The 27,923-nt window shown below is 51.5% G+C and overlaps 1 protein-coding gene across 1 annotated transcript in view; it reads left to right on the forward strand.

The window, feature by feature from the left end:
* The window catches only part of QSOX1 (quiescin sulfhydryl oxidase 1), a 37,671-nt gene extending 9,965 nt beyond the window's left edge, over positions 1 to 27,706 (forward strand). The window contains exons 3-12 of the mRNA XM_038758596.1: positions 4,361 to 4,409; positions 5,118 to 5,220; positions 8,849 to 8,939; positions 10,225 to 10,370; positions 15,316 to 15,450; positions 17,053 to 17,182; positions 21,631 to 21,753; positions 22,515 to 22,662; positions 23,778 to 23,954; positions 25,727 to 27,706. Coding sequence (XP_038614524.1) covers positions 4,361 to 4,409; positions 5,118 to 5,220; positions 8,849 to 8,939; positions 10,225 to 10,370; positions 15,316 to 15,450; positions 17,053 to 17,182; positions 21,631 to 21,753; positions 22,515 to 22,662; positions 23,778 to 23,954; positions 25,727 to 26,622 — 1,998 coding nt within the window. The 3' untranslated portion in view covers positions 26,623 to 27,706. The remainder of the gene's footprint in view (positions 1 to 4,360; positions 4,410 to 5,117; positions 5,221 to 8,848; positions 8,940 to 10,224; positions 10,371 to 15,315; positions 15,451 to 17,052; positions 17,183 to 21,630; positions 21,754 to 22,514; positions 22,663 to 23,777; positions 23,955 to 25,726) is intronic.
* Positions 27,707 to 27,923: the final 217 nt, after the last annotated feature.

The raw sequence follows: 27,923 nt of genomic DNA on the forward strand, positions 1-27,923 counted from the left end.
AGAAACAACAGAAAATCCGCCTCTGCTCCCTGGGTCCCTGACGCACTGCTGATCAGGGATCCTGGTTTGCCACTGGACACACTGCCCTCATTTCCTGTACAGAGGGTCCTACACCCCTTAGGGTGCCCTTTTCTCCCCCACAGGCCCACCAGGCCAATGCCCTCTGACCCAAATTGGCCATCTAGAGTATAAACTCACTGAGGGCAGGGAACCTGTCTACCAACTGTGTTATATTGTACCCTCCTAAGTGCTTAGTACAGTGCTCTGTACATAGCAAGCACTTAATAACTATGATTGATTGGCCTCCTGGCATCACACCTACAGCCCCTTACATCAGAACTCTGTCTGGGTTACTTCATTTCCATAAAAATGCAGAGGCTCCTGGGTGTAGCCTCGGGTACCTCCTTCTGGGAAGGCTGGAAGCTGCAGCAACTGGAGAAACAAATATGGGACCTATCTTCCCTCAGCCTGAGGGTGAACATCAATCCTTCTCTGAGGAAAGATGGCACAAGCTCTTGAATGACCCCATCTGCCTGTTTGCTTCCTGCCACCTCCCCTCCAACCTCTGCAGACATTTACATTTTCGGTTATACTTGGGAAACCATGAGAATGTCAGGGCCCAGCTGGGTGTGAAGCTCTGTTTACCCCCTGACCTGAAACTCCTCAGTCCCTCCCCGTGCTTAAAGCACTTAGTATAGTGCTCTGCCCACAGTAAGTGCTCAATAAATATGATTGAATGAATGAAGTCATTTTTTTTTTTCAGTTTTAGAAGGAAGGTGGTTTCCTTTGCCCCATTCCTCCTCCTCCCTCTCCTCCCCCCCGCCGCAACCCCGAAAATGAGTTAGTTTGTTTCAACATCCAGGGTATCTATTGCTATCTATTAATAGTAAGAATTCAACTCTGGCCACACATTCCAATAAAAAGAACTGGGGAGCAGCATGGCTTAGTGGATAGAGCATGGACTTGGGAGTTAGAAGGATTTGAGTTCTAATCCCAGCTCCACCACTTGTCTGCTGTGTGACCTTGAGCAAGTCACTTCTCTGTGCCTGTTTACTCATTTGTAAAATGGGTATTAAGACTATGAGCCCCATCTGGGACATGGACCCTGTCTGACTTGATTAACTTGTATCTACCCCAGTGCTTAGTACAGTGCCTGGCACATAGTAAGTGCTTAACAAATCCTTAAAAAAAAAACAACCCAAAAAACTGTCCTTGGAAGCTGCCTGCAAGACTTCATTCTCAATCACAAGCTGCCTTTGAGCCCCCAAATACACCCCAATTTACCCCAAAACTTGGTAAACCTATGGTATCTATTGAGCATTTATCTGTGCAGAGTACTGTACTAAGTTCTTGGGAGAGGATGATACAACAGAGTTGGTAGACACATTCCCTGTTCACAGCGAGCTTACAGTCTGACTAGGGAGACAGACATTAATGGATTTTGAAGGGCCGAGGGGCATTTAGGGAAGTGACCCTTAGCATCATGCAGCATAGTGTCCCTCTGGGATCTGCTTGTGTTACCCGCCCCCTTTCATCCCCAGCATCTCTTGGGGAGAAAAACCTGGAAGGGACTTGTCCCCTTGCCTCCATTCATCTTGCCCCTCAACCTCCAGATGGGGGCTGGTGCTCTGGATTCTTTAATGTCTCCAGACAAGGATGTTCCTCAACCTTTCGCAGCGCTTTCACCATCCTCCCTTCTGGTTGACTTAGGCAGAAGTTGGAGGAGGGAAGAGGGTATGTGTGTCTAGGGATGGAAGAGTGGAAGGAGTTTCCATGGCCCCAGTGGAAAACTATGGGCTGAAAGGCTAGCTTACCCCTTCAGGGTGTTCACCCTGAAAGGCTAACAGGGAACCAGGCAGGAGGACTGTCTCCTCCAGAGAGAGGCTGGAGCCAGCAGAGATTCCGACTGCCGGTGCTCTCCGAGGAGTTTACCTGGGTGCCAGTGTGAAGATTCTGCTCCCTGGTGATGAGCCACTTCCTAGCTCTCTCTCCACCCAAAACGCACCCCACCCCCGAGTGACTTTGAAAGCCTGTGGGTGTCTGGAGAGGGCGGGGAAGGGTTGCCAGGATGACGACAGTGGGCGCACACAAGCTCCTGCACCCGTATGCCATCTCTGGTTCACTATCCCTTTCCACCTGCTCCTGCCCCTCCGTCACTGTGGGCAAAGAGCACGTTCCTGTCTGGCCCAGCCTGTTTAGCAAATACTCGGCCCGCATGCGACGTGCTGGGCCCAGCCTTGCTTGGGTCAGAGTTGCATCGAGTAGGAGTCAGTGAGCCGTTGGCAGTAAACAAAGGAAGGGAGGAGTTGATTTATTTCAGGCACTGTGTGGGCCTAGCATGGCAGATTGGACTCCTCTCCAGAGTGGGTAGCTAATCCTCCAGTTCTGCCCCAACCCCCCAGGAAATCCCCAACCATTAAAGAGTGGTTCTTTTATTTCTGAAGGCCAGAGGATTGGCAGGAAACAAAGATCCGCAGAGCTTGAGTGATGGAGAAAGAGGGCGTGGGGCACAAGCCTGCCCTACTGCCTTTCCAGGTCCTGGGGACACCAGGCTACAACCCTCCTGCCCTTTGGACTCCCTTGCACTTCCTCTCTCCCCTCCTCATCCCCACCCCCACCCTGCCAATTTAGTCCCTTTCCATCCATGTGGCCATTGCCTTTGTGGCAAACCTCCCAGGGAGATGAGAACTTGGGAGTTCAAAGAACTTGGCCCATCCTTGATGATTTGAGCTGAGGAGCATGGTGATCGGTTCTTTTGATTCCCTACTCCTCCTTAGTTGCAGTAGTGATAGTATTTAAAAAGTGCTTAGACACGGCAACGTCCTCTTTAGTTCCCAGGTGTCTCTCTGGATAAGAAATCTCCATGGAGGCCAGGCCCGGATTGGAGTCCCATCTGAGCCTGGGGCAAATGGAGAGACCAGGATAAGGGACAGGGAGAAAGAGGCTCACACATGGCAGGGGGCCACTAGCACCCCGTGGCAGGGCTGGAAGAGTGGGTTCTCTTCTCCTTCATCTGCCTACTATTCACCCATCCCACCAGGATGAGAACAGTGGGCACTGGGGAGCTAGCTCATCAGGGTGTCCATCCTAACTGACCCATAGAGGAGGGGGCCTGTTTGGAGAAAGAGGACTCCCCATTGGAGGTGATGACAGGGAAGGGAACCCCATTCTTTCCTAGGAAGAACAAAGCCTGGTAGTAGAGGTCTAATGACCCGTTTCCGGGAGTTGCCTTGGCAGGGTGGAGTCCTCTGCCTGTTGTGAAAGGAGAAGCCTTAATGGGTGGCAAAAATGCTGGAGGACGGGCTCTGACTTAATGATATTCTCCCAACAGGGCTCGCAGACGATCAAAGGAAGGGAACGGGGAGAGGGAGAAGAAAACAAGCAAAGAGGGATGGCAGGCAGAAAGGCAGGCAGGCTGACCCTTCTTCTAAAGGGGCCGCCCTTCTCCCTGGGCTTTGCTGTGCCTCAGAGTCCATGCTGGGGGGCTGGACAGGGGAGCAGGAGTGACAGTAGGTAAAGGGATTGTGGTTTTGCCTTGTGGTGTGTAGCCTGCCTGTGCTTGAGGAGATGGACCTCCTTATATGGCTGCTAGGTGCCTAGAGGTAGCCTGGTGCTTAGAAAGCAAGGTCTGGGATGGCTGGGAGGCAGGGAGAGAGGAAGGAAGGATTGAGATAGGGGATGATATGGGGGCACTGTCTGCTTCTGTCTGGGACAACATCACTGGGAGACCAAAGAGCCCCACAACAGAATTAGGGAAAGCTGCTTCCTGTTATTACCCTCCTCAGAGGCTGGCAAGCTGCTTCCTGGGCTGCCCCCTCTTGCCCCCCAAGGTTTCCTCCACCCACTGCTCCCCAAACACTCAACCTTCAGTTTCGACATCCTCCTCAGCGGGGTTCACCTGTTGCTGTCTCCTCTCCGACCCCAGAAAATCCTCTCCTGCAGGGAGGCAAAGCCAGGCAGGATCTCAGCAGAAACCCTCAGTAGTGGCTTAGCGTTGGTCCAAAGTCCAGACCACAGTGGGCCGATGGGAATTGTACAGGTGCTGGAGCCGGGAGCCTTGGAATGGCCGGGGAGGGGTTAAGCTCTGATCCGGCAGCCCCTCCCCTCCCTCAAAGTTCTTCTGATTCCCACCTGCCAGGATACAGTTTGGGAGGCCCCAGCCTGGGCAGCAAGGTAGATGCCTCAGTTCTTTAAAATGGGTGCAGAGCAGGAGTTAACCAAGAAACCAGCTCTGGTGCTCTAGAGCAGTGGTGGGGAAGGGCTGAGGTCCCGACCAGCTAGGGGAAAAGAGCCTCCACTCCCAGGGGCCTTCACTAACTCTCCCTTTTTGTGTGTGTGTTTGTGTGTTTCTCTCTTGCAGTTCTTTAAGGCTTTCTCTAGAACTCCCTCTGCGGGCGAGACGTTGTCCGGTGAGTATCCAGGGCCGTGCAGTGCCTTGGGCGGACCGGTTTTGGTGTGTCCTGGCCCAGCCTCTTCCTGCCCCGGCAGTTGTCAGGCTCTGTGGGTGGTTGCCGGAGAGAATAGAGGGAAGTCGCCCTGACTACTAAGGAGTTCTCAGGGTGGTGGGTAGGGTCTCCATGGGGCAGTAATAGGATCCCGGGAGAGAGGAGGCTTCCAGAGCTATGGGACAGCTCCTAGAGGAAGCTTTAGTTGACCAAGTCCTGGAGTGCATCTACCTGGGTTTGGGTGATGCCATTTTCTCATGGTTGCTTTGCCCCTCTAGAATCCAGACTGTTCAAATTTCCCTGGCCCTAATGATTTCAGTCCTCCTGTAGCTGTGAGGTTACAGTTCTTCTCCCAAGCTAGTTCTCCTCTTCTTTTCTAATGGGACTGGCACCAGACCAGCCCCTATCCATCAGTGAACCCCTTGTGGAAGAGGGCTGGGTTTCGAGAGCTTATCCTGTTTTTACCTCAGTGCTTAGCACTGCCTAGCACTCGGTGGTTCTACATTCCATTTCTACTGAAGCTTCAGCTGGCTCTGCCCACCCTGCCAGGGGGCTCACATGCCCCTTGGCACTCCATGTACTTGTGGGAGGCTCATGAAGCCTCCTTCCTGACCTGGTTCCTCAGACAGCAGACAAATGCCCAGAAACTAATCTTCTCTTGTGTATTTGCAGTGGCTGGTGCTGGAGTCCAGGAGCTTCGGGAAAAACTCATCACTGCCTTGGAAACCCACCAAGGGGCATGGCCCCCAGATTGGCCATCCTTGGAGCCAGCCAGGTACCCCGGGTAGCTGTACCTCCTCCTAGGCGGCGAGAAAGGAGTGGGGAGGTGGGTGGGCCACCAGCAGGCCTGGATGGAGGTTTTCATGTAGTTACCAGGGGTCTAGCGGGTGGTATGAGTGAGCATATTTGTGCTTTGACCATCTCCCCACTCCATGGTGGATGCATGAATTTTTCTGTACCCAGAGATTCTCCAGCAACCCCTGGGTCGCAAGTGCTGAGTTACTTCCATAACCCCCCACCCCCACCCCACCCGGCTCCATCTTAGCCTTCAATTGGCCTTTGGCCTAGTCGGCTTCTGGTCAGCTCACAGACCGGTTGCTGGAGATTCCCCTCAGTGCCAGGAGGCAGCGGGTGGCGTTACTGCTGCTAGTTCTCCTTCTGGTGAAGCAGGCTCCAGGACTTTTTCTCAGTGGGTAGAGAGATAGGGTGGAGACTCTTTAAATTTTAGCATGGCAGGGGTGAGAGGGAGGATCTCGAACTTTTTTCAACCATCGAAGTTCTGCTTCTTGGAAAGAAGATGGTTATGTCTTTGGGGAGATGAGCGGGGCCAAGGTTCATACATGACCTTACATATGGAGAAGCCTGAGTGTGCTTGTGTTTGGGTGGGTGTGATTGCTCTCTGTTGGAGAGATTAAGCTGTGCTAGGAGTTGACTGCCACCACTTTGGGAGAACAGTCCGGTGTCCAGTACCTGTGTAGTCCCTAGTCAATCCATGCTCTCCATTGTGGCTGTTCTCTATGACTGGCTTTGTTGTAGAGAGGGGAAAACAGGGTGGACCTGTAGAGACAGAATGAAAGCTCAAAGTCCCAAAGATTTGGCCCAAATAGGACCGATTGGGTGAGTACTAGCCAGCAGTAGAGGCCTGGGAAGAAGAGCTGAGTCCTGACCCCAGGAGGAGTGGTGGACAGTCTCTGTTCAGATCTGAGCAGATGTGGGTAGGTGGTGCAGGTCCATGTCAGAAAACCCTCACAGGCTTATAGCCCCAGGACTGGTGGTCAGTAACTCTTTGTTGGAATTACTAATCCTCATTTAGATAGCTCTTTATAATTTCAAAACCCTTTATGGTCATTAATGAGTTGTTCCTCGTAATGCCTCTCTGAGAATACTTGGAATTGTTTTCCAAGTTTTACAAGGTGGAGAGACTGCCCTGCCCACTGAGGCTGTGGTGGAGCCTGGGTTGAGATGGTGATGGAGACTAGTTTAGAACCCAGTCTATGCTGACCCCTCTTCTCCTCTCCCTACAAACCCTCAGGCAAAACTCACATCCCCTTGCTTAGTCCTTTGTTCCAGGGCTAAATCCTCCAGCGGAGAGGAGAGAGGTGAAGAGAAAGAGGGGAAATGTAAGTCCTCCTTTTCTCCACCCAGATCTCTTCCTCTTTTCCTTTAGCATTCCCCTTTTCCTTCTCTTTTCTAAAAGAAAATAAGTTTCATGTATACCCCTATTTCTAGATACATATATATGATACATATATATATAAGATATATATATATATATATATTTACTCTGTTTTTACATATATACTCAGAAATATTTACTGCATATATAATACATGTAGTACTGCCAGCGTGGCTCAGTGGAAAGAGCATGGGCTTTGGAGTCAGAGGTCATGGGTTCGAATCTCGGTTCCACCACATGTCTGCTGTGTGACCTTGGGCAAGTCACTTAACTTCTCAGGGCCTCAGTTACCTCATCTGTAAAATGGGGATGAAGACTGTGAGCCCCATGTGAGACAACCTGATCACCCGGTGCCCCCCCAGCGCTTAGAACAGTGCTTTGCACATTGTAAGTGCTTAACAAATGCCATTACTATTATTATTATTATTAAATTGTAGCACATGCATATAAGTGCCATGGCCCATTTTCAGGTCTGAGGTTTCTCAAATGTAAATCCCACCTGTAACGCCAAGATCTCTACCCAGCAAATCAAATCTGCCACCACCCACATCACAGTTCCAATAAACTGTATTTTGTGAGTATCGGAGGACAGGTGTCAAAGGTTAACTGCCCACCATCTGCTCCAGAGGACCCAGGATGCGAATAGATTTATAGAGTCATCCAAGCAGACTTATGACTACTAGCTGGTGTTAGGTCAGAGATCAGAGAGTTCAGAGAAGGATCTGTGGCAGAGGGACTCCAAGGAGCTGACAGAGTACCACCCTAGGGTTGACTGGACAATGGGCTAACAGTAGAGGAGTCCGCCTCTCCCTGTTCTCTTGGAACCCTAGAATTCCCGCCTCCTCCTAAATATGCTGTGTGAATGAGCTGGCCTGCCGCTGAGTGGATCCTGTTAAAGGAAACCTAGCATTTCTTGGGGGGCCGGGACCAGAGCCCAGGATAAGTGACGACTTTCCTGTTGTCCGCCTGGTTATTTTGCCCTGGCTGTAAAGTTCTCACCATGCTCCTGTTTGTGGGAGATGGCAGATCCTAGCTACCTAGTTATCCATGTGAACCATTTCAAACTTCCGGGCCTTTTACAGTGCTGCCTTGCGGCAAACCACACTCTTAATTTTGTGGAATCTAGGCTGAATCCAGGAACTCAGTTTCACACCATTCCCTATCTGTTCCTTTTCTCTCTGTCCTCGCCTCAGACCTGAATGAGTAAACAAACTCTTTCCCTCACCGCCTTGCTTTCTCCTTCCTTCCTCTGAGCCTCCATTGATTTACAAGGTCTGGGAAGAATGAGACCTTGACACTGAAAAGGACCTGCATGAAGATCTCAGCCGATCCCAAGCTCTTGGGTGATATCTAGGTTAAGGGCTCGGGCCTTTCCACCGAGGAACTAGAAGTCCAGTGAACATCGGCAGGGAATGTCTAGTAGAAGGCTTGACCTCTCCAGCACCTTAGGAAGACTGTATTATTTGAAATGGTTTCTTTAATCCCATTGCATCAATCTATTTGTACAGCCATGCCATTACATTTGGAAACTGGGATCACTTGATCATTCATTCATAATAATAATAATGATGGTATTTATTAAGCGCTTACTATGTGCAAAGCACTATTCATCTATTCAGTCATATTTATTGAGCACTTACTGAGTGCAGAGCACTGTACTAGGCGCTTGGGAAAGTACAGTACAACAGTAGACAGTGACCGTCCCTGCCCACAACAAGCTTACAGTCTAGAGGCGGGGAGACAGACATCAATACAAACAGATAAAATTACAAATATGTAAATAAGTGCTGTGGGGCAGGGAGGTGGGGAAGAGCAAAGGGAGCAAGTCAGGGCGATGCAGAAGTTGTCATCTTGTAAGCTCCTTGAGGATAGGGATCCCTTAGAGATAGTCATCTTAGTAGTAATAGTAAGAGTGCTTGAAATCCTATTTGGTGTGCTGCCCTGTAATAATAATGATGATGGTATTTGTTAAGCGCTTAACTATGTGCCAGGCACTGTACTAAGCGCTGGGGTTGTTACAAGCAAATAGGGTCAGGCACAGTGGGGCTCACAGTCTCAATCCTCATTTTACGGACAACTGAGGCCCAGAGAAGTTAAGTGACTTGCCCAAAGTCACATAGCAGACAAGTGGCCCAGTGGGGATTAGAACCCATGACCTGACTCCTAGGCCCGTGCTCTATCCACCACGCCATGCTGCTTCTAAGGATAATAATGTTGTCTCTTACAGGCTGGAGGAGATCAGTAGCTTCTTCACCAAAAATAGAGACCAGTTCCTGGCCTTGATTTTTGAGAAGAAAGGGTCCTTCGTGGGCAGAGAGGTGAGTATTTCACTTTTTCCTGGCTCCCCTTCTTCTTCCCTCTTCTTCTTCAAACCTTTTCCGATAGTGACCCCCACTGGCTATAGAAAGAACTATACTACCAGTGAGTCTACTTAATGATAATAATAATAATAATAATAATAATAGCATTTATTAAGCGCTTACTATGTGCAAGGCACTGTTCTAAGCGCTGGGGAGGTTACAAGGAGATCAGGTTGTCCCACGGGGGCTCACAGTCTTAATCCCCCTCTTAGAAGCAGCGTGGCTCAGTGGAAAGAGCACGGGCTTTGGAGTCACAGGTCATGGGTTCAAATCCCGGCTCCGCCAACTGTCAGCTGTGTGACTTTGGGCAAGTCACTTAACTTCTCTGTGCCTCAGTTACCTCATCTGTAAGATGGGGATTAAAATTGTGAGCCCCCTGTGGGACAACCTGATCACCTTGTAACCTCCCCAGCACTTAGAACAGTCCTCTCCCCCTCCTCCCCCTCTCCATCCCCCCGCCTTACCTCCTTCCTTTCCCCACAGCACCTGTATATATGTATATATGTTTGCACGTATTTATTACTCTATTTATTTTACTTGTACATATTCTATTTATTTTATTCTGTTAATATGTTTTGTTCTCTGTCTCCCCCTTCTAGACTGTGAGCCCACTGTTGGGTAGGGACCGTCTCTATATGTTGCCAACTTGTACTTCCCAAGCGCTTAGTACAGTGCTCTGCGCACAGTAAACGCTCAATAAATACAATTGAATGAATGAATCCCCATTTTCCAGATGAGGGAACTGAGGCACAGAGAAGTTAAGTGACTTGCCCAAAGTCACACAGCTGACAATTGGCAAAGTCGGGATTCGAACCCATGACCCCTGACTCCAAAGCCCGTGCTCTTTCCACTGAGCCATTATGCTTCTGTCGGTGTCCCGTGCCCAGGGCTTGGCCCTTCTCATTTTCCCATTTCCAAAGGTCCAGGGCCTCCCTCTCCTTCAGGCAGTGCCATAGAAAGCCTCACGTGGTGGCAGCGAGCGTCCTGGCCCTGACTCTTCCCTCCCCTCCTATATTCACCCCAACTCCCAGACCCACAGCACTTATGTACATATCTGTAATATCTGTTATGTACATATCTGTCTCCCCCTCTAGACTGTAAGCTTGTTGTGGGCGGGAAATTTGTGTGTTATAATGTTGTAGTGTACTCTTCCAAGGGCGTAGTACAGTGCTCTGCATACAGTAAGCGCACCAGAGATAAAATTGACCGACTGATTCCATAACCCGCCTTGTTTGGCTTGCAGGTGACGCTGGACCTGTCCCAGTATGAGGGGATTGCAGTGCGCAGGGTCTTGGACACCGAGACCGACGCGGTTCACAAATTTAGGGTCACCAGCTTCCCGTCCTGCTACCTGCTGTCCAGAAACGGCTCCATCTCCCGGGTCTCTGTGTGAGTACCTCCGCTCCCCTCCCAACCTGTCCCTCCATCCCTGTCCCTGATCCCGTGCCGTCCCTGGGCACAGCGAGTGAACTACCTACCAGTATGTGGACTGACTTCCCTGGGGCTGACACTGTGGCTCGCCTTGAGCAGGAGCGTCCTGTACTGTGAGCTCTGTTGGAAAGCTGAATGCTAATCAATCAATCAAACAATAATATTTATTGAGCACCTACTACAGGCAGAGCTCTGTGCTAAGCCCTATGAAGAGTTCAGTAGAGACAGTTGTCGTGATTCTGCCCTCAGGTCAGCTGGGGAAGGAAGACCCTAAAACAATTTACAGTTAAGTGGAAGAAGGAAAGCTTATGTGTACGAGCTAGTGTTAAGCAGGTGGCTCCCGCTTGAGCCAGTCCTCTGGGCTTTGGGATCCAGGGATGGAATTGGCAGTCTCCTTCTTGCGGTAGCTGGGGCTGGACATTTCAGCTGGCAGACTACCTCAGGGCAGCCAGTCCTGGCAGGAGGCCTGTTGAGAGTGAGGGAGAAAACTGGGAAGGGGGTCAAGGAGTGAACAAAAACAGGACTAGATGGGGTAGAGGGTTGTGTGCTCCAGGCTGGGTACCACCAGGAAACTTGGGTTGTGAATCCGTCATTCAAGGGCAGAGACTTGCAGTTAGATGAGCTCAGTGGCCCTGGCAGTCCAGACTCTGTCTCTCGTCTGCTGTGTGACTTTGGACAAGTCACTTAATTGATCTGTGCCTCAGTTACCTTGACTGTAAAATGGGGATTAAGACTGTTGGAGCCCCATGTGGGACATAGAGTGTGTCCAATCTGATTAGCTTGTATCTACCCCAGCACTTAGTACAGTGCCTGACACATAGTAATAACTTAACAAATGCGATAAAAAATAACCCCTTCGGACTTAGGGGATAAGAGTCCAACCCTTGGATTCCACTTCTGGTGTTAGTGGGGGCAGGGAAGAGAAAGGGAGGAAGTCGGGATAAGGGTAGAGACTTGAGTTCTGCAGGTCACCCCCAAGGTTCAGGGAGATGCTGAGGCAGCTGCTGAAAGGGGCCCTGGGAAGATGCTAACTCTTGGAAGAAGGTGAGAAGAGTGATTGAACAGGGGAGAGGAATGAAGGAGGAGGAGCAGAAGGAGAAAACAGTAGTCTAGTGGAAAGAGCACAGGCCTGGGAGTTAGGGGACCTGAGTTCGAAACCTGACTCTGCTACTGGCCTGTTGTGTGACCTTGGGCAAGTCACTTAACTTCTCTGTGCCTTAGTTTCTTCGTCTGTTAATTGAGGATTCAGTGTCTGCTCCCTCCCACTTAGACTGTTAGCACCATGTGGGACGGGGACTGTGCCCCACCTGATTATCTTGTATCTGACCCCAGTGCTCAGTACAGTACTTGGCACATAGTAAGAGCTCAACAAATATGATTGCTATCACTATTACTATTATTGTTATGACACGGAGGCTGTGTTTTGAGGATCCTTCTGTTTGGTGTCAGGTGACCTGTCAAAGGTTTAATCCTTTGATTCTAAATTCTGTGAGAGCACGGATTGTGTACCATATTGCAAACTATAATGTACTTTTAGTTCAGTGCTTTGCACCAAATGCTCAGTCAATGCCATTGATTGATTGATTTGGAGTGTAAGAGACGCAGGTAGAGTGGTTGCAGGGGCAGCATGAGAGTGGGTTTCAGGAAACGGCTTCTTGTCATGGTTCTGACTTCAGAAGTCTCAAGCTTGGACCTGCCTTCTGACTTCTCCATCTGCCTTCTTGGCCCAACCCAGCCCCAGCCCCAACTTCAACCTTCTTCGCACCATACTGGCTCCCCTGCAGACCCAGGCCCAGTACCCAGTCCCAGTGCAGCAGCTCAGGAGCATCAGCTCAAGGTTGGCCCCGAGCCTGGCATTGGGACAGTCTGTCCAGCCTGCCCCAGGGTGGTAGTTCAGCCCAGGTTGGAGATTAAGTGGGTAGCTGCCCTTAGTCCTAGCAGATCCTGCCGCTATGACTGTCCGACAGTGCAGTCCGAGCCCCAGGCCAGCAGCCCTGATGCTGAGTCGGTGCTCCGCCCCAGCTCGAACCTGCTGACTCAGTTCTAGGTCCCCTCCCCTGTCCACCTTACCCACCAGGGTTCCCAGCTGCAACAAACTTTGAAAGTTGTCCCCGTGCGCAGGTGTTCCCGAGGGCAGCCAGCCCATCGGCCGACTTGCCAGATTGGCAGCGTGCCTGACTCTCCCTCCCCTTGGCTTCCTAATTGCAGAAAAGTTCATTAGGAACCAGACAATAGGCGGTTCTGAAATGCCAGCGGAAAACAATAGGGCCAGTCGCGGTCCCTCTGGTGGCTTCTCGCCGCTGAATGACATGTTAAATAGCAACCAGATGGCGTTTTCGGCCCCTCAATGGATGATTGATGTCAGGCTGGCAGTGCAGGAGAAGACCATGATGAAGCAGGGAGACAAAGGGACTCAGACGCACCTGTGGCTGCCTCTGGGGGGAGGGCAGCAAGGTGCCGCCCCGGTGCCATGGTGGGAGATGAGGTGTGCGGAGTTTCCTGAGCCTTTTGGCTCCCCAGAGCTGAGGCTTTGCTGGTGGATATCCCAGGAAGAGAGGCTGGTGGGAGAAGGAGAGGTGAACAGGGGTGCTGGAGTAGTTGGTCGGGCAGGCCTGGTTTGGGGGGTGCCAGCTATGGCAGAGAGCCGAGCTATTGTTTCCTCACAGCGGAGTTGGTGGAGGAGAAAATTGTTTGTGACGATGCCGTCTCCCCGCCATCTGCTCATCGACAAACATCGGGCTGTGAGAGCGGAGCGGAAAGTGATGGCTCCTTACCATCGATTCCCCTGGGCTTTCTCCCTCTGCCGTAGTTCCTCGCTCTCTCATCCCCTCTAGGATGGGTGGGGATGGGTATTCCCCCTCTGCCACCCTCTCAGAATCCTCTTTTTCCCCAGTGGGAGGTGAGTGCCAAGCTTGGCACAGGGCCAGGTTTGGTGCCTGGAGCCTTGATCCCCAGGGCTTTATCTGAGCTTTAGCGTCTGCTCACAGCAGCTGGTTCTGACAAGTTACCTATGGCTGAGACCAGAATGTGGGTTGAGAGAAGGGGTCCCCAAGAGTCGAGGAGATTTACCTCTTTGGACACTTCTTTTCCTCAGAAGGCATGGAAATCTTTGGGGTGGGGAGGGGAATATCCCTGGGGAGTGACACCAATCATTCAATTAATGATATTTATTGAGCACTAACTGTGTGCAGAGCATTATACTTAGTGCTTGGGAAAGGACAGTACAGGTAATGTCTGACTCCTCCTGTAGATTGAAGCTCACTGTGGGCAGGGAACATATCTACTGAGTCTGTTGTACCCTCCCAAGCATCTAGTTCAGTGCTCTGCATACAGTAAGCGCTCAGTAAGTACCACTGATGATGGCAATACAAGAGAGTTGGTAGACTGTTTCCTGGAGTCAGACGTTAATGTAAATAAATAGTTATACAATTTATAGATATGTACATAAAGGCTGTGGGGCTGAGGGTGAGGGCAAATGCCAGATGTCCAAACGGCACAGCTCTGAGCACACAGGCTAATCAGAAGGGAGAGGAGGCTGGAGAAAAGAGGGCTCAATTAGGGAAAGCCTCTTGGAGGAGATGTAACCCTTAAAAAGGCTTTGAAGGTGGGGAGAGTGGTGGTCTGATATACATGGAAGGGGAGGGCGTTCCAGACCAGAAGGAGGATGTGGAAAAGGGATTGGCATCGAGAAAGACGAGATCATTGCACTGTGAGCGAAGTGGTTCTAGAGGAATGCCACCAAAGGCAACCAAGCTTATACTCGGAGAGTTTAATGGGTTGTTTTTTTTTTTAACATTTCCCCAAACTGCACTGGATTTCAGTTGTTTCAGAGCCCTCTCAAATGAACCACCATTTTGAGCCTGTCCCTGAATTGCTGGAAAGGAGGGAAAACTGAAAGCATGCTGAAGAAAGAACTAGTAGCTTGAAGCCATTGGGGGTTTGGCTAAGGTGTTCTAGGGCTTTTGTGTGTCTTTCCCCTTCCCTCCGGGACATCTGAGCCAAGGTGTCCCTAAGATATTGTGCCACCACCATGGCTTCTCCAGAGAGTGCCTCCTGCCTAGATTCAGAATTCAGTTTTCTCCTGGCTGAGGCAGTGAAGGGTTTGGATTGACTCTTGATGACCGACTGCCCTCTGAAATCAAGCAATCAATCAATGCTATTTATCAGTCAATTGATGAGAAGCAGTGTGGCTAAGTGGAGAAAGCATGGGCCTGAGAGAAGGACTTGGGTTCTAATCCCAACTCCATCTCTTGTCTGCTGTGTGACCTTGGGCAAGTCACTTCACCTCTCTGTGCCTCAGTTGCCTCATCTGTAAAATGGAGATTTAGACTGTGAACCCTGTGTTGGACAGTGACTGGGTCCAGTCTGAATAACTTGTATCTACCCCAGCACTTAGAACAATGCTTGGAACTTAGTAAGTGCTTAACAAGCACTATAATAATCATTATTTGTTGAGCACTTACTATATACAGAGCACTGTCCTAAGCACTTGGGAGAGTACAATTCTGCCAAATCAGCCAACCCATTCCCTGCCTATAAGGAGCTTACAGTCTAAAGATGGAGATAGGCATGGGTTTGATGACGATGATGGTATTTGTTAAGCACTTACTATGTGCTAAGCACTGTTCTACCCCTTCAAACAGGTGATTCTTACTCCCCTTTGTACTTCTGAACAATTCCCTATTCAAGATTGACACCCTGAGCTTTCCTAAGTATTTTAGTGGAAATTCTGCATGGAGTCCCCTCCCTTGCTGTTTTTCCTGACATTAACTCTTTTGTCAGGTACTCCCCACGCCCTCTCTGGGACAGGCATTTCAAGGATTGATTCAGAATGACTCAGATGTCTCCATGTCTCCTTCTACCGCTCTCTCTTCTCCCTCATTGCCCTTTTCCTCCCTCATAGGCTCATGGAAACCAGATCTTTCTACACAGCATACCTGCAGAGGTTACCTGGAGTCACTCGAGGCACCTACAGACCGACTGTCTCACCAACCTCCCAAGACACAACTACCCCTATTGTTTGGAGATCAGCAGACAGGTAAGGCCTTCCTCCTTTCCCTTTTATTCCCTACCTGGTTACCATTCTTCTAAGAATCCCTCCCTCTCTTCCTGGCCCCTCACCTCATCCTCTTCCTCAGGTACCTTCCCATAGCCTTATCCTGGCCCCACTGAGAGCTCTCTTAGCCTCAGCTTGGGTTTGACTCATTGGTTCTGAATTTCCAGCTTGTAGGAGGTGAGAGCGAGGGTAACCAGTACAGTCCAGACAGCAGTCATGTCCCGAGACCAGGTTTGGGTTATCAGTGGCACTGGGGACTCTCCACCCCTTAGTCCAGATGCAAAATTCCCAAGGGAATCTTTCTTCGGGCAACTGTCTTACCCAGGTTAGAGGAAGGAATGGGAAAGAGAAGCAGGGAAATGGGGAAATTGTTGGTGTCAGTCTAGGTTGATAACCTTGGCAAGGATGACACAAACAGGGGGCTGGTGTGGCTGATGAGAGTGAATGGTCAAAAGGAGGATAAAACAGGAGGGAGACAGGCCATGAACCTGGCTTGGCCAGAGTCCCCACAGCTGGGACCAAAGGTGGTCAGTGCCCCAGCCCCTGTCAACATCAGCAGCTCAGATAGCACATATGTACAGAGCACTTTAATAGGCTCTTGGGAACATAGGATAAGTGCTCCTGTCCTGGAGAAGCTTACAGCCTAGTGGGAGAGACAGGGCAAACATTGGTTGCCAAACTTACAGTAAGTAAGAGTTAAGAGGATAGGTGCAAGTGGTCAAATACAGAAGTAAGCAGATGAGTAAATAGATCCACAGATGAACACAAACATGGCTTCTGTGCAGCCTGATCAGGAAGATGGGGGATTCGTCTGGGACGGCCCCTTGGAGGAGGTGGCTTTTTTGGAGTCCTTAAAAGTTGAAGAGGGATGAGATTCGGTGGGATTGAAGTGGAGGGAGTTCCATGCAAGTGGACAGACATGAGTAATGGGTCAGAGATGGGAGTCATGAGAGAAGAACAGTTAAATTGTCTTGAGAGGAGCAAAGGGTGTGAGCTGGGATATAGCGGGAGAGGAGAGTGGGTAGGTAAGAGAAAAATAGGAGCAAAAGGTGAGGAGTTTTTGTTTCATGTGAGAAGTAATGGGTAACCACTGAAGGTTTCTGAGGAGAGGAATAGCAATTTAAGACGATGATCTGAGTGGTTGTTATGAAGACAGGCTGGAGACTGGACTCCATACAGAGGCTGGGAATTAAGGACAGTGGGGACCGGGTGGATCTGGATAAGCCTCTCCCAGAACCCAAATAGAGCAGTTTTGGTCTCTATTCAAACTTCTTTGAAGGATTTCTGGAGTCTTGATCTGGAAGAGCGGTCCCAGAGAGGCAGTAGCACAGTGCAAGTCTGCTGGAACCTGTGGCAGAGTGAGTCTCCAAGGGAAGAAGTTTATCCTGTAAGATGGGGTTGAGGTCTACCTTGCATCTCTCCCTTCCCCCCAACAGGCCAACTCAGGGATGATAGCAAAACCGGATGGTATGAAGATCGTAGGGCAGATAAGACTTCCTTTCCCCACCCTTCTCCCCCAGTAGGAGACCCAGACATCCCCATCACTGCTAATACTGCCCTTCTCTGCCTGCTCTTTGCCCCCAGCTCCAAGGTGTACATGGCCGACTTGGAGTCCTCGCTGCACTACATCCTGAGGTTGGAGGTGGGGAGGTACACGGTTCTGATGGGAGAACGCCTGGAGGCTCTGAAAAGTTTTGTGGCAGTTCTGGCCAAGGTGAGTGGCGTCTGTGGCCTCGCACCTCTCCGTTCAGCTAACAGAGGCTGATGTCTGCCCCTCTTTAGGGGCAGCGGAGCCTGGGAGTATGTGTGACACTTTGTGCTGCTGCTTCTCGGGATACCACTTGGCCAACAACTCTCACATCCACCTGAGACCTTGTCTTCCCTTGTGCTCCATCCCCTCTGCTCTTCGGCTCCAAGGCTACCATCCCACAGGGGTGGTGGCCCTTCCAAGTAGCCAGGAGGGTTGGGGGGAGAGGGTGGGCAGAGGTGCTGCTGAGTTTCAAGAGGAAAAGGTCTTTTGTTTCCCAATCAGAGGATCTTGCCAAGGGACCAGACCAGACAGTAGCCAGAAGCCTGACCTCAAGAGTCATAGCCCTGGCTACACACACCTACCTGCTCCTCACATCGCTTCAAAAACTGTCAACCACACCCCATTCCTTTCCTCAGAATACCTAACCAAGATGGCAGCATAGACTCCGGGTTTCCTCCTGTCTCTGTGGAACTGGTGCCAAGTGTGTGCGTGTGTCTTCCCTCTGCTCCCTCCCCATTGTTCCCCTAACTCAGCCTCAAGAGCAGCTGCCAAAACAACTGGTCTTAAAATCCCAAGGCACCATTGCCAAGAGCTGCTGAGTCAGTTGTGGGCTTTGGCTCCCTTCAGAGCGGGCCAGTCGCTGAGTCAGCTCCACTTAGTGCTTCAGCAGTGTGCAGTTTGACCAGATGCGACTCCCTGAGCGGCTTCCCCGTCTGCCATAGCGCTTCCTGACCTGGCAGCGGTTAGCTCTGCGTCCTGCGGCACTCAGCTGCCCATCGTCACTGAAATAAAACGCGGTGGGCTTTCCCATAGAGCTGCTTATATGAGCTAAACGTTTTCTGTGCCTTTTCACACCCCAAACCTAGGCCTTTCCAGAGGACAGAAAGGGTCCTGTTGAGAGAGGGAAACTACTTATCTTCTACGGTTGGGGTTGCAACCCCTGCCCCGGAAGATTTCACAACCCTACCCACCCACCCAACTCTTGGTCCGTTGGCCCTCTCAGGATATAAATGAATGTTTCCCAGACTGTCCCCGAGAAGGACCTTACAGACAGATCTCTGCAACTGATGCTTTCTGGGCACTGGAGCGGAGGGTGCCGCAGACTGTCAAGGTCGGAGGGGACGTTGTGAGGTCATCTAGCCCCTCACTTCCCACCTCCTGTAGTTCCGTGCTCTTCACATAGTAAGTGCTCAATAAATGCCTTCGATTGATATAGTCAGGACCACATCTAAGTCATCCTACCTCAATGAGATTCTGCCCTGGTGTTCAAATTCCCCTTGGGAAAAGTTCTCTGTCTCACTTACAAACCCATTCCAATGCCAGGCCACTGCACGGTCAGAAAATCTCCCGTCGATCCAACCGGAACTCCTGCTGCTGGGTTTTAAGCCTGCCTCTTCCTTTTCTTACCTCCGTGGTGACACTCGGGTCAGATAGGGCTTGGACAGAGCCAGGAGAGGAAAGGGGTAGTCAAAATCTCGGGAGGCCCCAGCTTTCAACAGCACAGCCCCGGAAGGGAAATGGATCCAGTGATTCTATTGTGATTCATTTTGTGCTTGAGCCCCTGAGCTCAAGTCCATGGGAGGATGGTGATCATCATCATCATCAATCGTATTTATTGAGTGCTTACTATGTGCAGAGCACTGTACTAAGCGCTTGGGAAGTCCAAATTGGCAACATATAGAGACAGTCCCTACCCAGCAGTGGGCTCACAGTCGAAAAGGGGGAGACAGAGAACAAAACCAAACATACTAACAAAATAAAATAAATAGAATAGATATGTATGAGTAAAAAGTGATGTGCTGTGGGAGGGTGGGAATGGACTGGGATTGCCACCAAGTCCAGGGTTCCCCCAAGCAGTCGGGGGACCACAGGCCTTTTAGGTCCCCAGAGGCCCCTTAGCTCTGCTAACCATTCCCCGTGCCTTTAAGGACACAGCAGGGAAGCTTAAGGGTGGACTAGGCTAAAGAACCCCTGGTTCACTTTCCCACACCCGAGTTCTGTCTAGGTTTACTTTGTGTTTGCCTGATGGGAGAAAGAAATACTTTCAGTCTCTCCCTCTTGACCCCTGGGCTCTGTGTGTCCCATCACTCCACTGATGGCTTGTCGGGGCCCCTTCCTCCTGCAACCTCCCCCCAGCCCCACCAAAACACACACACACACACACACACACACACACACACACACACACACACACACACACACACACACACACACACACACACACACACACACACACACACACACACACACACACACACTCTCTCTCTCTGACCGCCTGTGCATGATGCCACTCCCCAACAGGTCACCCGGTGGCGCTCTGCCTCTAGAATTTCTCTGCTTTTCTGGGTTGTGAAGATGACCGGCCCTCTTTTCCCAATCAGCTTCAATTTACTGACCTCCTTCCTCGCAGCGTTTAGTCCCAAGTCAAGGTGGAGCGGGAACCTGAGAGACCGCTGGCATTAAGACGTAGGCCACCCACTCCTTTAGACTGAATGTTAACCCGATGTTAGCCAACAGCATTTCTAGCTGAGCCTGATTTAAGAATTTTGTTTCCAAATCCCAACGTAAGCTGAATCAGATAGAGCTTTCTATGGAGATTGGATTTGAAACAAGCCATCTCAGTTTCCTTTCCCCTTCTACTCGCACATTCACTTTTGAGGATTTTTCCCTTGTATTTCCCTTCTCTTTTTTATTCATGTATGTTGTGCAAGTCCTGTTTTTGACACCTTTCTGCTTTTTCTCTCCACCTTTATTTCTCAATCTCAGTGGTATTTGTTGGGCAGTTACTGTGGGCAGAGCACGGTTGGGGGAGAATAGCTATAATTCCATTTATTCTGATGGTATTGACACTTGTTTACTTGTTTTGTTTTGTTGTCTGTCTCCCCCTTCTAGACTGTGAGCCCGTTGTTGGGTAGGGACTGTCTCTAAATGTTGCCGATTTGTACTTCCCAAGCGCTTAGTACAGTGCTCTGCAGACAGTAAGTGCTCAATAAATACGATGGAATGAATGAATGAGAATACAGTACAATAGAGTTGGCAGATGTTCCCTGTCCACAAGGAGCTTACACTCGGGGTGGGGGGTGGGGTGTGTGTGTGTGTGTGTGTGTGTGTGTGTGTGTGTGTATTGCCTGCTGTATATATTTTCCTCCTTCTATCCCTCCCTCCCTGGAGTTCTTGTGGTTTATAAGTGCTGATACTAATCAGATTTGAGTTGACTTATTGTCAAAGTAGCTTTTCATCCACCCAAGGGACTTTTGGAGTTACCATCAAGATTTAGATCTTGGCCATGAGCCCACGGGGCTGCCTTGTTCCTGAAGGGCTGACAGGCAGCCCCTAGAATTCAAATGAAGATATCCCTCCTGAGTTCAGATAGACCCCTCCATGGAGAAGAAGAGCCTGACTCTGCTCTTGCTATGTGCCCCTTCCCACCTTGCCATCACTCACATTCCCAATGAGGAAAGTTCAGCCCATGTAACTTTGCGCAGGACCTCTACATCTAGAGGGAGCAGGATCTAGTGGAAAGAACATGGGTTCTGATGCCAGCTCTGCCACTGGCCTGCTCTGTGACCTTGGGTAAGTCCTCTGTGCCTCAGTTTCCTCATCTGTAAAAGGGTAATCATAAATACTTGCTGTTCCCTACCTCACCAGGGTATATGAGGACAAAAAAAATGACGTGAGTAATTGGTAAGTGCTTTGGAAAATGAAAACACTATATAAATTCAAGGGAAGCTGTAGGGTCTAGTAGAAAAAGCACGGTTTTGTGAGTCAGAGGACCTGCCGTGTGACCTTGGGCAAGTCACTTATCTTCTCTGCGCCTCAATTCCCTCATCTACAAAATGGGGATTCAATACCTGCTTTCCCTCCTATTTAAACTGTGAGCCACAAGTGAGACCTGATTATCTTGTATCTACACCAACACTCCATACAAGGCTTGGCACATAGTAAGTGCTTAGCAAATACCACAAATATTAATGACTTAAATTCCTCCTTAAAGTTACCCCGCCTGAGAGGGACTTGAACTGCAGGTGCCAAGGGAGTCCTGGTTCCACAGAACCACTCTCCGTTGCCTAAGAGCAGAGACCCTGATCTTGTTTGTGATCTCCTTGCTCAGCCTTTTGAAGTATTTATATCCCATCCTTCTAGCCTTTGTCCTGAAGTTACCCTGCCGTGGGCCCCAGAGATTGGCTAAGCATTAGACAGGTGACTGAGAAGAGTGTGGAGAGGGACTACTGATTCTACCCTGGGCAGTGTTGCCCATAGAGTTGATCCGTGATCAGAAACCCTCTGTTCTTAGCAGGTTCCCGTTCCCACTGGTCTCCGTGGGCTCCAGTGCCTTTATCCTTGGAGAGAAGGGACCGGGCTGTATTAGGCGATATGGTTCACTCCCCCTTCCCTCTGCCTTCTTGTTGCAGTACTTCCCTGGACGGCCTTTGGTTCAGAACTTCCTGCGTGAACTGAATGACTGGCTGAAGGATCAAGGGAGGCAGAGAATTCTGTACAGCACCTTTGAGGCAGTCCTGAACAGGAAGAAGGAGGTAAGTCTCTTGGGTCCCTCGAGTCTGTCCTTCCAGCCCTCACTGTTCATTGACTCAGAGAGCCAGGAGGTGTCCAGGGAAGTCATCCATCCAACTCCCTATCTCTGAGCTGGTGAATGACTAAACAACCTCCAGAAGTTGGCTTATCCAATTTCTCCTGAGCCGGAAGTCTGTCAGAGACTCCTGTCTCCTGTTATCTTAGCCCAAAAGCACTCACAAGAGTGGCCACTCTCTCTTGTTTCCAGGGGCCTCTCAGTTGGTGAGACTCTTCTGATTGTCAAGACAACACCTCTACCCACTCTTCCCACCTGCCTTTCCTTAAACATTGGTAGATAACGTTAGCTCAGCATGCCCATCATAAAGTTTTTGACCCAAGGACAACCAGACTGAAGCCTTAACTCAGGCTGCCGTTGGCCCTTGTTCATTTGGCAGGCTCTGCCCAGCAGCATTTCTGGTCACCCCGGTGGCTCAACCCTCATTACCCTTTGCTACCTTATCCCTTCTGGACTTTCCTAGATCTGTTCTGGAGGTCAGGTGGGCATCCCCCAATGCCAACTGCCCTTTACTCTTTGTTTTCTTCTCCTCTCCGAAGGCCGCATCCCCTCTAGAGTCGGAAGGAGTGAAGGGGAGCCCTCGTCTTGTCTAAATTGGACCATTTTGGGGTGGGTCTGGATGGGAGGTGTAGGGGAAAGAGATACTCTTGCTGTTGTTTGCATTTCCTCTCTCTGATGCTGACCAGCCTTTCCCCCTTCTCCCCTCAGGGAAATGTTCTGACTAAAAAGGTGACCTGGGTCGGCTGTCAGGGAAGCAAGCCCCAGTTCCGCGGCTTTCCCTGTTCCCTCTGGATCCTCTTCCACTTCCTGACGGTGCAGGCAGCTCAGCACGCCAAGTACTCCCTGCCAGACACACGTAAACACCACGCCTCTTCCCCTGGCACTCCTACTCCTGAGGGGGGTGGAGGGATTGGCTCTGCCCACAACAGGCCTTGTGTGTGTGTAGGTGGGGAGCGGAGTGGGCAGGAAAGATGGGGGGAGGTGGCATATGAACCCCTGCTCAACCTGCAGCATCTCCTGCGTTAAATCAGTAGCCCTATGGCTTGGCTGTGAGGAAGTGGGGGCAGGTGTGAGTGCACCGGCCTGACCTGTAAGGGGTAAGGTCTTGGGCCTTCATTACTGGGGAGGGAGCCCCCCAGATACCTCTCCTTCCCCTTCAGGGAAACTGTACCTTCTGCCCATCTCCTGATTCCCTCCATGGACTGTGGCCATTTGAGCCCGTGTGACTTTGAGGGCTATTCCTATCACCTAAGCCCTTCCCGATCTCCCCATCACCTATAAGGGGCCTCTTCCAGCCTGCTCCCACAGTTCCCTTGAACTCCCTGCTCCTGCCAGGGACTGTATTTCCTCCAGGACTGGGACTCTTGTAGCGCTTTTGGCCCAGACTGAATAGGAATCTGAGACCAGCTAGGACGTGGGGAGTGGGGAGAGGGCTGAAAGTGAGGATGGGTGTGGCTGCTTGTTTTGAGGAGCCACCCGGCTGTGACAGTGCCAAGCACATAGGACAGTGCTCTGCTTGCAGTAAATGCTCAGTAAGTACTGTTGGCCAGTTGACTGGCAGAGGTATCCCCTAGTCACCCCAGAGTAGCTCCCCTGAAGCAGGAAAACTCCTGGAGCAGGAAGGGGCCTGGAGATCATCTGATCCATCCCCCTCTCTCTGAGTGGGGAAAATGCCTAATCCACCCAGAAGAGAGGATTATTTTGTCGCACTCTTAAGGATCCTCAGAAAGAGACTCCATATCCACATTTGGTAGCCTGAGGTCCCTGGTCCCCGGTCCCTCTGCCCCTCCACAATCTCTGCTGTCCATCTCATCCAAAGTCTGCTCAAGGGGCAGAAGGAGAAAGAAGATTCTGAGGGTCAGGGACCAAGGGAAGAGATGCGCAGGGCCCAGTGGACTGCCATAGCAGCGGGTTTGGGGGCTGGGGAGGTGGAGAGGAGCAGGGTCAGCCCAGCCACACCTGTCCATGCAGCCCCCCAGGAGGTCCTCAGTGCCATCCGGGGCTACGTGCGCTTCTTCTTCGGCTGCCGCGACTGCGCCGCCCACTTTGAGGAGATGGCTGCTGCCTCCATGGCCCGGGTGAAGAGTCAGGACGAGGCCATCCTCTGGCTTTGGTCCCGGCACAACCAGGTCAACTCTCGCCTGGCAGGTGAGGAGCCAATGGGAGGGAAGCGGCAGAGGCCGCTGGGGGAGCTAAGGCCAGTGTCCGAGGAGCCCAGGGGAATCAGGCCTGGAGAGCCTGCCTTTGAAAGCAGGACGTGGACAGCAAGGGGTTAACTAAACCGGCTGCCAGAGAGGTTGGGGGAGGGCTGGGATTGGGATCCTCTTGGGGGAAGCTGGAGGTTAAAAGACCTGAGAGCAGAGCAGCAGATGGGGCTGAGATGCAGCCTAAATCTTGTCTGGCCTCCTCCCTCCCCGAATAGGGGGAGCTTGTACCAGCCTGCGCCCTCCCACCGCTGCCTCCCACCACTTGTCACCAAATGCTCCATTTGGCCAGGTCCTCCTCAGGGACCCCACAGTGGGTGGCCCCTGCTCCCCAATCCTCCCTCCTCCCACACCAGCGGCAGCAGGTCTGATCCTGGTCCGGCTGCTGGGAGGGAGCATCGAGGGGATGACCAGCCAGATCCCATTGTAGGTATGGTCCCTCTCCTGGATTGGAGTTTAACTCACACTTCTCCCCTCCAGACAGAGAGGCTTCTGGTTGATGCCTTACCCACCTCCACCCCCAGGTCAGAGGTGGGAGAGACCATCCTCTTCCTCTGGTAGGGGTGGGGAATGAGGACTTTCTAAGGTTTCTGAAGTCATTTGGGCTTTTAGGCAGTGACTCCCAGTGGGTGGGAGTGCTTGGGGGAATATTGGGGGACAGGCCTGACTCCTCTACCATCTGTCAATCTCCTTGACCTCCTTACTCCTCAAAACATATTTTGTAGAAATTGCCTAGTGGGAAGAGTATGGGCCCAGGAGTCAGAGGGCCTGCGTACCAATCCCAGCTCTGCTCTGTGCCTGCTGAATGAGCTTGGGCAAGGTCACTTAAATTCTTTGGGCCTCGGTTTCCACAACTATAAAATGAGGATCCAATACCTGTTCTTCTGACTTGGACTTTGAGCCCCCTTCCATGGATCTTGCATCTACCCAGTGCTTAGTGCGGTACTTGGTGCATAGTAAGTGTTTAGCAAGTGCCACAGTCACTTTTATTATTCTGTGAGGGCAAGTGAGGTCATATCAAGGGGAAAGCAGCGTTGTCCACCTCCTGTAGGAGGAGGTAGCCTATTAATATCATTGCCTATAAAGAAATGATGATCTTTCCATAGGGAACAGATCTAGCCTAAGGGGTGAACTTTTGCGAAACAGGAGAAAGTCACTCAATCAGTGGAATTTATTAAGCACTTTGTGCAGAGCTCTGTAGTAAGCAGTTGGGAGAGAACACTACAACAGAGTTGGTAGACACATTCCCTGCACCCAAAAAGCTCACAATCTGCAGTCACTAATAGCACACCTAAAAGTCTAACTCTCCTCTCCAATGCTACCTGTCAGCTTCACCTCTTCAGCTGGTGGAAGCCAGAGGCTCCGTCCTGCCTCCTGTCCACCTTTCTCCAAGAGAGAGTCAACCTCTCTCCCCACCCCAGCCGTCTTCCAGCAAGGAGGCAATGGGACTCTTTTGAGTTTCTTTGTTTCTCCTCACCCCTGCTCAGACTTTAGGAGTAGGAGCAGTAAAGGCTGAAGTGGCCAACGGGAAAGCAGTGGGAGAGAGGAGGAGGAGGAGGAGGAAGCAAGAGCTTGGAGGTGATTGGCTGCTGGGAGTGGGCAGCAATCGGGAGTGCCCCTTGAAGGGAAGGGGCTGTATAAGTCCAGTGGAGCCAAATGTGTTTCCCTGCTGAAGGGCCAGATCACATCCTCTGTATGCTTGGATCTCTCCATCAGGTGCGCCCAGCGAGGACCCCAGGTTCCCCAAGATACAGTGGCCACCACGCAGCCTCTGTGCCCCATGCCATAATGAGTTGCGGGGGGATCCCGTATGGGACCTGGGTGCCATTCTCAACTTCTTCAAGGCCCACTTCTCTCCGGGCAACATCGCCAATGACTACGCTCAGCCTCTGAGGATACTGCCAGCCCGCGGGAGGCGACTCTCAGTAGGGGAGAGAGAAAGGAAGGAGATGGAGGAGGATTTGATTACAACAATACAAGCTTGGTCCCCAGCCCCCACCAAGAAACCAGAGGGGCCATTCAGAACCGAGAAGGGAAGGGAGCCAGTGATGGAGAGATCGGTCCTGGGCACAGAGAGGCGTAGGCCCCACCGCCCCCAGAGACCCAGAATCATACGGATGAGTACAAAGGCCCAGGAGGAGGAAGAGGAGGAGGAAATCGTGGACTTGGATGCCTTCACCAGGGACCTCTACAAGCCTCAGACCCAGCCAGAAGCAGTTGTGATGACATTACCCCGACAACAGTTGCCACAGGGGCGGCGACTGAGCAAGAGGGACACGGTGCCCCTGCTACTGGTCGGGGAGGGAGAGGAGGAGGAGGAGAAGAGCCTCCTTAAATACGCAGCGGCTTTGGAGCGGCTGAAGCAGCAGGGCCAGGGAGCCAAGCAGCTGGCCAGCATCCTTGAGGGAAAAGAGGGGGTCAAAGCCCCGCTGGGTGGCCTGTGGCTGCGGTTGCTGGGCGGGGACTTCTCTCTCCTGGACGTCAGCCTCTGCATTGGGCTTTACTTCCTGTCCTCCATGTGCTTGCTGGGCATGTACGCTTACTTCCGACTCAGAATGAGGGTCCGCAAGGGCCGGGCCGGCTACCTCCTCAGCGTGACCAGCCGAGATTGAGGAGAGGCAAGGCAGCCCCCAGTTTCTTTGCTGGTGGAGTCCAGAGATCTGGGGTGCAAGTTACCTGCTGCTTCAGCTTCCGGCTGGGAGGGCGGGGGCAGGTGACCTTTGGAGATGGGGTTGGGACATGACAGGTGTGGCGAAGAGGGGTGGGTGTGCAGGAGAGGGAGAAGGCTGGGTCAGGTCAGTAGTTGGACAGCAGGAAAGCTTGGGGTTGTCAGTAGCCCTGGCCTTCCTCATTCAGTAACCACAGCCTGCCTGTCCTGAGACCTTTTTCTGAGATCTTGACTTGTTGGGATAGCAGGGGGCAGAGCATGTGAAGAATCCATGAGCCGAGCCACTCCACCATCCCCGAGACAACGGGGTTGGGGAAAAAAACAGTGCTGCTGCCTCCATCTTCCCTGATCCTCATCAGCAAACTAGGATTACTGATGCCACTGCTGCTCATTGGCCAATCCTGGGATTGGAGGCTGGGAGGGATGAGTCTCCTGCTTACATGGGGTGGGAGGAATGGCGATTCCAAAGGTCTTTCTGCGGCCCAGGTTCGGTAGTGCCCCCTTTCCTGCCTCAGGGTCTCTCGTAGCACTTTAGAGCTCTCTCTGGGCTTCTCCATCCCTGGGCATGAGGTGAGGACTGCGGAGTGAATACCTGACCAGGCACAAGGGCTCAAGAAATCAGGTTTGGGGGTAAATGGGGACATATTCACTGGTTTGATTCTGGGTAGTCTGCAGGCACAGGGGTGATCCTGAGCGAGAGTGGCTTCCGCAGTCTGGAGAAGGGCCCTGTAGTGAGGAGGGGTCTGTGGTACAGGGCCACTCGCCTTGGCTTTCTCCTTCTCTTCACTGCTCACTGGCTCCAGGCTGTTCCCTGCAGGAGAAGCAAGATGGGGCAAGGGAAAACGGCTTTAACCATCTGCCATCCACCTCTGGGTCTGGTGCCTGTGGAAGCAAGGGGCTTTGCATTGGGAATGGTGTGGAGGGGGAGGGAATGGGACTGAAATCCAGCGACCACCCTATACCTACTCCTCTCAGTCGTCAGGGATCACTGTTGGTGTTTGTGGAATAAATTTTTTTTCTTAAGACTAGCATTTGCTTCAGCCTGTGGCCTGGACAGAGCTCTAGAACTGCCGTCCCCATCCTCAATAAATGGCAGCTCTAGACCCAGCCGCCCTCCTACACAGGACGTCCCTCCCGCCCCACCCCTGGAACCTGGAGGGTGACACTGGGGCTCCCCAAATCCTTTTGTACCTGGGTGTCTTTGATGTGACAGATAAGAACTGGGGAGGATGGAGAAACCCATGG

Source organism: Tachyglossus aculeatus, chromosome 16 (assembly GCF_015852505.1).
Source record: "Tachyglossus aculeatus isolate mTacAcu1 chromosome 16, mTacAcu1.pri, whole genome shotgun sequence".
NCBI classification, from domain to species: domain Eukaryota; kingdom Metazoa; phylum Chordata; class Mammalia; order Monotremata; family Tachyglossidae; genus Tachyglossus; species Tachyglossus aculeatus.